Consider the following 9308-nt stretch of genomic DNA (forward strand, 5'->3'; position numbering starts at 1 on the left):
GTTAGGACTTTTTGACATACACTAGTTTTATCTGTGGTGAATTTTCTCACCTTCGCAAGTTTAAAATCAGCCGGCAAAATTTGGGTGATGTGGAGTTCCTCGTTCTTTGGGTCCGCATTTGATCTTGAAGAATGACCTTGACATGTGAGGACCTTTACACGGACGCTAGTTTTTTCCAAGGCAAATATTGCGACAGTGGCAAGTTTAAAATCGGCCGGTAATTTTGTGGTGATATTGAGTTCCCCGTTCTTTGCGCCCGCGCTTGACCGCGAAGGGTGACCTTGAGGTGTCAGAACTTTTTGACGGATGCTAGCTCTTGCGCTTGTCTAAATTTTGATGCTGATAGTTTTCAAAACGACCGGTAATTTTTGGTTGATATTGAGTTCCTCGTCCTTTGAGTCGGTGTTTGACCTTGAAGGGTGACCTTGAGAGACCAGGATTTCCTGATGGACGCTAGTTCTTTCTGTCGTGATTACTCTGACATCTGCAAGTTGAAAATCGGCCGTTAATTTTAGTTCATATCGAGTTCCCGTCCTTTGACCTAGCTTTTGACCTTGAAGGTCACATGATATTGTAAAATAACGGTGATATTCGGTGTCCTGATGTCACAATTGACCTTCACACCTTTTTCAGGGAAATCGGTCCTCATCGCTGAATAAATCGCCGAATAAATCGCTAACTTCACGGACATCAGGTACAGGGGAATACGTCACGTTACATATTTTTCTACCTTGCTGACCATTGACCTTGCTTAGTGGGCTCTTTAACGTGCATCTTAGAAAAAACGCTTTGCCATGGAGGAAAAAGTGAGAAGGGAGGTGACATAGTCTCTTATACAGGGGTGGAATTTCGGAAATGCATTGTGGGCTGAACAGAGAAAAATGAGGGAGCCGGCCCGAAATTATGCCAACAAACAGGTTTCTACCCGGATTTTGCGCACTTGCTTCCCAGATTGGGGACCCAAGTCCAATTTGAACGAGCCTGAAGCCACCTCCCCCTCCCTAACCAAATGAAAAGGAAACATCAGCCCTGCTCTTGCATATGAAATGAGAGCGGAAGGAATTGCCCCGCAGGTCATGAAGGAAAACCTTTACTTGTGAGGGAAAAGTCATTGCCAAAAAGTTTCAAATTTGATAGATGCTGTAGCGCATAAGCAAGGCTATCTAACGTGGGCACACGGACATAGTGATGTAGTGCTCGCACCCGCCTTTTTCAAAATGAATTGACACCCTGCGGTTGAGCCTCCCAGTTCGCAGTGACATCCTGTCGCGTTTCTTTGCATGTGTGGTGAGAAGTCTGCAGTGAGTTTTACTAGTGATGTGTTCAATATATTGGTGATCCCCCCATCCGACTTCCAGGATTGATGTACATAACATGTCAAAATGTGTGGCCTTCTGAAACGCAACATGTTGACCCCAAAGTAGCCTATGAACCGAGGAAGTAGTTTTGTAAAATAATTTGGGTAGCTCAGTATAGAAAATGACTAAACCTCTACTGAAAATGCATTATAAATATGTTTTTCCCTGAAGGTGACTAATTTTCCTCCCAAACTTGGGCAGGGCAGGGACCCAAAACTGAATGCAAAACTATATGCCCCTCCCATGGACCCTGAGAAAAATAGATCAATTGGAATATGGTCCACTTTGCACTTTTGTCATATATTTTGTGATTGTGCATCTAAAGCTCAAAGAACTTAAACCATGATATTGGTACAATAGTGCTTGGGGTGAAAAGTCCATATAATTAGTTAGAAAAGTGAGCAAAATACAGCATAAAAAGCAAGTGGATAGCAAAGTAAATGTCGTGTTCAAGAAAAATATGCCACAATTTGCTATGCATGTCACATACAGATGTTTGGTAGTTTCCTTTAAGGTTGTGCTTGCTAGCATGGTTTATAGCAATTCACAAGTGCAAATAAAAATTCCAATACAGATGCAAATTTGTAATAAATACATTTTATAAATTTTTCAGTAAAAGAGTTCCAAAATAAAATTATTCCCTCTCTATATGGCAGCTATTTCAGTGTAATGTATATTTGCTAAAGGCAAAAGGGTACACCCAATGCTTTTAGACAATGATGGTACACCTAGGATACATACCTATGACTGATGACTTTGCCCCAGGACACATTCAGATAATAAGCCCCACTCTTTCCTCTGCTGGGTGCTGAGTCCAGACCTGTGTTACATGCAATGCAAATGGGGCAGTGGCACTTTTATAAAGCTCAATATGTATCCCTTAAAGTCAATTACAGATAAGAGTAATTTATTTAGCACAGGGAAAGCAAGATTATTTTGCATTTTTGACAATCACACAGGGTTGACATACCAAAAGGTGGCAGATTGTGTGGAGCCTCTGGTATCCACAAGCACTGTGACTGGTTCAAGTTGGAACATGTTGAAAGTTAATTCCATGGTTGATGTTAAGACATCCATGTACACCACTTCTTGTTTGGTGGACAAAAGAACTTAGAGGACATTTGGATTTGGTGTTATGTTTGTTATGTATGGCAACATAGCATGTGAAAATATATGTGGCATAACTATGAGCTGAGCTTTTATGTCCTGAGGTTGCCATAGTCTAGTCAGCAGATCATCATGCAAGCATAAACAGAAGCAGTCACTCCCATCCTTTTCAATATTTAGCATTAACTTTAGCCCTATGACATTGTGTCAAGATGTAAAATGCTAGCCAGGCAATGTACCATTCCCCAGACTGTGTGTTGTCTCTGGAACTGTGACCTTGCATGGTCCATGTATTTACACATAATGCTATTTTTTATTAGCAACCTGTTACCCCAGCTAATAACCATCATTTAATGTGGCTGGGGCTGGAGATAGATGTCATTGCCACCCACAGTTTCTTCCTTAATTTATACTCACAAGCATAGGTGTGGGGGATGTACAGCATGTGCCAGTACAACATTTTTGGTCTTTTAATCATAATATTATTCCCAAACATTTGTTTGCGGATCACAATGAAGCTTTGGAGAGCGTCATTTTACAAGATTTTGCATCCAACATGGAAGTTCCGACATTTGCAGCATCGACTCACGGCGCTATCGCTGGTCATCTGGGCCCATCTCGTGAGGATGATGACCGTTTCGCGACGTTTTCTCGGCATTGAGTGTGCAAATCTTGTTTAAAATTTTATAGATGGGAAATAAGCATCCTGGCTTAATGCACATCATGTCAAGCTCATAGCAATGGTTATGGAGCGAGTCTTGGTATCTTGGCCTTGAACACAGCAGTTGATCCTTGAATGTTGTCACCCGCCTCTATACCTGATATACGTTGCTTATCAGGGCCCGTGGCGAAATAGTTGTACTGATCGTCTTTCCCCAATGTGTGGGAAAGTTAACTGGAAAGGATTATATCCAATATCCATAATATATAGCAAGATATCTGGACATCTGGAAATAATTTTTTTGAACTCACCATTGGGTTCCTGAACGTACCGAAATATTGGCATACTCTGATTCAATTACCGTGCAAGTTTGTCTTATGACAGTGCCAGTCTGTCATCAATTGTGCATGCATCAAGTTGCTAAATGCATTAAGCTTAGCAGTTACTAGTAACTAAGTGCTACTCTGGTCGAAATTTTGCATCCCAAACATGTTGTCACAAAAGCAAATGTTCTTCCAGGGAAGATACATGAAAGATGCCTGACGTTTTTACGCCTGAAGAGCTGACATCGTTGTTGAGGGGAAAGACTGTGGTGTACGTGGGAGACTCCAGTAAGTTCGCAGCCTTGCAATCAAGTGAAGGTTCGATACGCAGGTAGTTGATGGGCATCACTTCACAGCTCCACGAAAAGGTCTGCATTCCTGACAGTTCTGCTTAGCACCCACTGGGGTCTACCATGAGCTCGGAGGCATAAAGAAGTGCAGATGGCCATATTCATAGCCTCACTGCATGTGAGAACAGGTTGCAGTCTTTGTAATACTCCATCCGATGTCTTTCTGTGCGCATACTCTACGCAAAGATCTTTGGTCTTTTCAGACTCGTGCATTTTGGCAAACAGAGGTAAGGCGGCGAAAATCACGTTGCAAATATGAATAAGTGTAAACTGAGTGTCATGGTCTACAGGTTTGCCTATTTCCGTTTCAGATGTAAGGGGACTGTACAAAGACCTGGTCTGGCTGTCCAACAACTGCTCATACACTCCTCTGAAATTCCTGAAAGCCAAGGTATGTCGTACGCTAGTCGGTATTTGAATCACCTCAGTGCTATCAGACGACCTCCTGATGGGACATAGCTCTTCTTTTCAACAAGTGCTGAAGACCTTTTCGCCGACCTGTGCAGTGGCTAGGCTGTGCTGCCTGGCCCAAGCTTGCGGCTGGTCGGCACGAATCATCCGATGGTCCGATGGCCAGTGGTCCGATGAACCATCGCCCGATCACCTCCGTTATGGCCCCACCGGCCTGCCGTTCACCATCATCACAGCAGCGTCGCCACGTGCAGCGAGCTGACACTGGCTACCCCGCCTCCCTCCCCTCCCCTCCTCTGGCGCGTCGCGCGGCGGCGCAGCTGGAGCAGAGTTTCGCCGGCGACCGGCTGGTGGACGGGCTGATGGCGTCCCGCGGCCGCGACTACCGCGAGGTGCGTCACTACAGCTCGCCCAACGGCCTCCTCAACGTCTGCTTCATGTTCTGCACGCGCATCTACTCGGCTTACATGCGCGGGCTGCTGGACCAGATGCGCCAGGCGTCGCCCGACCTCGTCGTCGTCAACAGCTGCGTCTGGGACATTTCCAGGTGGGGCGATGTCGGCGCGGTGGCCGGCCGCGCGCCAAACCTTGCATGGGCATCGTGCGTGGTCGGTTGGTGGTCTGTGGCGGTGTTGGCTCTGGTGCTGGATGTGGCCTTTCTCCAGCCTGCGCTGCCTGCTCTCTTGTCTGCTACTGGCCCGGGCTAGCGGCGGGATGGGCTTCGTCGGTGGGTGCCTCACCGGCTGCTCGCCTGCGCCGGTGCTCTGTCCAGCTTTTCGCGGTCCTACTGACGCCTCCGGCTGCGGCGCACCCGTCCCTCGCCGCTCCTCCTCGCATGACGGCTGGCTCACCGCCCAGGTGGGGCCCGCGGGGCGTCGAGGAGTACAAGGTAAACCTGCACCGGTTCCTGCAGCACGTGCAGCTGGCGGTGCGGCCGGACACCATGCTGGTGTGGCTGACGGCCATGCCGGTGTCGTCCGAGCCGCGCGGAGGCTTCCTCATCAAACAGGTGATCTCGGGTGTCTGCCGTCAGACTGGCGACGAGTGACACCTGCCGACGTCAAACCGGTGACGGCACTGTCGCCCCGGAGGCAGGCAGTCGTGCATAGACGGTCAGCAGCGCACGGCAGACGTCGTGCAGCCTCTGCTGCTGTGTTTTGTGTGGTGGCTGATTCTGCTTGCTGGCTGTCCACACCTCCCACGTCGTATGCACTGGAAACCATGGAGTGCCTGCGCGTTTTTTTATTTAGTTGGTGTGGTAGCATTGAAAAGCTCGGCGGCGTTCGCGCAGGATTTGTCTTGCCGATGCGGTTTTGTTCGCGTGGCACGCAGAGCGTAGTGTGTTGCATCGAAATCGCGGAAGATTCATACCAGAAAATGAAAGTAAGTACGTAACGTCCGTGCGTTATAGGCGACTTCTGATGTCGCGATGCCGAGAGTTTGTTTTGTTTTAATGTAGCTGCCACTTGAGATTTATCGGTCTTGGCAGTTGTGAACAGATTCGCGGCGATGATTGCGATGATTTCCATCGCACTTTTCACGAATTTTCCCACAGTCATTGAAGCGTGCAATGCTGGAAATTAAACTCTGATCTCCCTGACTGGACCCGGTACACTTACTGCCTCCCACACCGCCTGCCGGCCCCTCCGCGAAACGAACAACGCCGCGCCGCGCCGCGCGGTGGCCGTCCATGCCGTGCTTGCTCCGCGAGGTGGCGGTGTGCGCGCGACTCCCGCCGTGCCCTGGTGGCTGACCGCCCTGCCGTCCGCTGCCGGGCGCCAGGTGGAGTTTCTGCGCCACACGCTCCGCTTCGACGTGATGGAGGCCAACAGCTTCTGCGCCGGCGTGGTGCGCGAGTTCGGCTACGACGTGCTGGACGTGCACTACCAGTTCCGCTGTCTGATCCACCAGTGAGTGAGATGGGACGGGCCCGGCGTCAGGGTCACGGGGAGGGTGCGGTGTCGACGGCACCTGCAGGGGGACGGGTTTGAACTGGGGGACGGAGTATTATACACTGTTGACGTTGTCCACTGTACTGTGGGGGGTGGGGGAGGGCTGTGTGCAGAGCTGAGTGGAAGGAAAGGGCTTTCAGCGGTGTAGTATACTTTCTATCTCCAGTCTACAACTAAGGCCTGTGAGTCATCCTTGTTCAATGGCAGATAACTCATACTCTTCCGTTGCCGCGGTATTCTGCCGCCATTTCTGGCGGCCCGGTAGGCCAGCGGAGTCCGCGCCTTTTTATCACGCAGCCGCATTTGACTTTCGTTCGCCTTCCAGTCGTAACCGGGATGGCATCCACTGGAGTCCCAGGGCCATCCGCGCCACCACCAACATGCTGCTCACCCACATCTGTGAGTTATGACATCTCACCTGCCCGCGAGCGTGCACCCGTGTCTCTCGTGCGTTTGTAAGAATGAACGGTGTTAAGTTGCGTGCGTTTTGGGCCAGTGCACAGCACAGCTAGGTGTTTGGCAATGGAATCAAATGCTCACGATTAGTCATGCCCTTGGCGGTGCTACTGACGTAACGTACACTGCTCGAAAGGACTTAGTTACGCAAAATGAGCTGCGTGGGTAAGCGAGGAAAACTGTTAAATGTATCGGAGAATGCACAAGAAAAGGGTTTCTCCCCGAATCCGGCCTACGCTCTTCTCAACCTTTAAGAGGAGGTCGCCCCCTCCCCGCTCCAACTGGATAGGAAGCTACACCACACCACCACCGCTGCTTGTCGATGACTGTTCCGCTGACGTGTCGGTGACACTCTCGGCAGCCACGTGTGCGTGTTTGGGGTGCGGCAGGTCTGTCGTGGAACCGTCACCCGCCGGGACGGGGTCCTGGCCGCCTGCTGCGGCGCGCCGCCGCCGAGTCGTGCCTCTCTCCGGACGCCATACAGGACATCAGCGGCCGCCCGCTGACCGCCGGCCAGCTGGCGGCGGCTCGCTACGTGCGCGGCGACCAGGCGCCCGGCACCCGCTAGGGGGCGCCGCCAGGGGTGCCGCGGGGCGCAGCTCCGGACGGGCCGGCCTGCGGTCCGGGGCGCGGCTCGGCGGAGTGACACCGGAGGAAGAGGCGTGAGGGGAGCTGGCTCTCGGCGGGAGGTGATCTCGCTCTCCGGTGGGGCGAGGAGGGAGGGGCTGGGCTGGGCCGCCAGTGCAGCCAGGGGAAGATCAAAGAGGACGGCGCAGCGCGCGGTGAGAGCGTAGAGAGAGAGAGAGCCTCGGCGCTGAGTTCGGCAACATGCAGACGTACCCTCATAACAGAGCTGTGTTAGCCAAGAAGTGCTTTCATTGTGTATGAACATTCGCTGCAGTTTTGCGTCATTCCATAACAGTTGTAACGTAACTCAGAAGGTCTCATTTGTAGCGTTCGTGCTTCCCGCACGTTTTCTGACGGACCCAAGCGTGCGACGTCTTTTTAGAATGTTTGTGTTGATGTCAGTGAGCTACGCGCATAGCAGAGACAAGTGTGGAACTCTGCGTAAGGCTCGGGGCCTGGGCTCTCCCAAAGCTGAAAGCCGCTCCTGCGGTACTGTGCCATGGGCCCTGGGCGGAAGCGTGACAAGTGGTAATAGCCGTGGACCCCAGCAATGATTGTCAGTGAGTGCAGCTACGCGATGTGCCAACAACTGAAGCAACTGTGATCTCCAGGCGGTCTGCCGCGGCGGCTGTGGCCAAGCTCGGGTAAAACTTTTGATAAATAAATGCTGCGCAAGCGTGCCCAGATGTGGAAAGTGTTCCTGTGCGACCGGTCCTCGCCACGTATTGCTTACTTCACTCGAGCTGGGCCGCGTGACGCGTCACGGCGGAGGTCTGGCAGTGGACGGTCCCCGCACGTGACATCCACTCCGCTAGAGGGAGCTGAGGGCTGCTCGTGTTCAGCGGCCGCAGGCCAACTGGCCCGCTGTGGCTGTCGCGGCGCGCGGCCACACGCTGGAGATTTGAGACTGAACCGAGGTGCAGCATAGCCGAAACTCGTAGAAACACGTGGCTTGCGTGTGTCATGACCCTTTCCTGAAGGTTCGCGGGGCACAAAGTGTACCGCTCGCTGTTAAAACATTCGACGACTCACGCGCTGCCACAACGATGGCGAACAAACGAATCAACGCAACGGGAGATGTGTTTAATGTCTCGGTTATAATTGTAGACGCAGTCGCATCAACGCATCATCGCAGACGTCGTTTGACGGCGGGCTTGTCCTGCAGCTGCTGCACAAGCGCCGAGTATGCTAACAAAATTCCCAGTGAAGCGTTTAGACACCCCGGCGAGAATCGAGCTCGTTTCCGAGCGAACAGGCACTGACCCAACAAGGCATCGTTGCGGACTCTGGAGGCGCGTGGGGGCGGCGATAGCCTGCGCGCAGCTCGCGGGCAGCCTGCCAATTCGGTTCCACGAGACGGTGCCCATTGGCGATGTCCCGAGCCGCGATGATGGTCGGGCCTCGGTCAGCCTCCACGGCCACGTGCTGTTTCTGCGAGGCCGGCCGCATCAGCTCACTGCTTTTGCCTCGTGATTCCTCGACTCGATGCCGGCCGAAACGAGAAATCTCATGTTTTCAGGATGTATTGAGGACAAGAGTCGATCGACAAAGATACAGGGGTGAATGGGCACACAGTGTTGCATCCTACCTATGAACGGTTTGTGAGACATCCTGCAACACACAGCAGTACGGCACGGGCGGGATAATCTAGAGCTCCGCGCGCCTGCACAAGTCAACCAACCAAGCATGTATCTCGAGCGTAATATCAACTACCTAGTCACTTTGACAGATAAAAAAACAAGGCAATGGAGCTCCGATGGAGGAGCAGAAACAAGCGCTTAAATACTCTCAGCGGAAAAGGAAAATGGTACAGTGTGTATCACACTCATTCGCATTCAAAAACGCCACCCACACGCAAGTTACACGCATATTGTACCAACATGGCTGTCAAAATAGTTCCGTAAAGCCACAGGGCGTTGAATCGTGCATCGATCTTTTGACTAGGGCTTCTCCCAGTAATATACACTAGACTGGTACCTACAGCCATATACAAGCACATCAGCATCACCGTCATCGCCACAGACGCTTAACTACGTCACAAAACGCCGAGGTAATCACTTCGA

General features: G+C 51.7%; 1 protein-coding gene across 6 annotated transcripts; it reads left to right on the plus strand.

Moving 5' to 3' along the window:
• The first annotated feature begins 1057 nt into the window (after positions 1 to 1057).
• Positions 1058 to 7957, plus strand: LOC119098694 (PC-esterase domain-containing protein 1A). 6 transcript variants are annotated; one of them, XM_037221691.1, is made up of 8 exons: positions 1058 to 1096; positions 3646 to 3737; positions 4111 to 4190; positions 4531 to 4757; positions 5069 to 5219; positions 5993 to 6120; positions 6488 to 6561; positions 7008 to 7957. In XM_037221691.1, exons 2-8 carry the CDS (start codon positions 3662 to 3664, stop codon positions 7184 to 7186), a joined length of 915 nt encoding a protein of 304 aa, XP_037077586.1. In that variant the 5' UTR covers positions 1058 to 1096; positions 3646 to 3661; the 3' UTR covers positions 7187 to 7957. The 6 variants fall into 6 exon arrangements, with proteins under 6 accessions (XP_037077586.1, XP_037077583.1, XP_037077585.1 ...); XM_037221688.1 differs by lacking the exon at positions 1058 to 1096 and adding an exon at positions 1182 to 1301; XM_037221690.1 differs by lacking the exon at positions 1058 to 1096 and adding an exon at positions 1182 to 1294.
• Positions 7958 to 9308: the final 1351 nt, after the last annotated feature.

The sequence above is a fragment of the Pollicipes pollicipes genome, unplaced genomic scaffold (genome assembly GCF_011947565.3).
Source record: "Pollicipes pollicipes isolate AB1234 unplaced genomic scaffold, Ppol_2.1 Scaffold_4740;HRSCAF=5597_pilon_pilon_pilon, whole genome shotgun sequence".
Classification (NCBI taxonomy): Eukaryota; Metazoa; Arthropoda; class Thecostraca; order Pollicipedomorpha; family Pollicipedidae; genus Pollicipes; species Pollicipes pollicipes.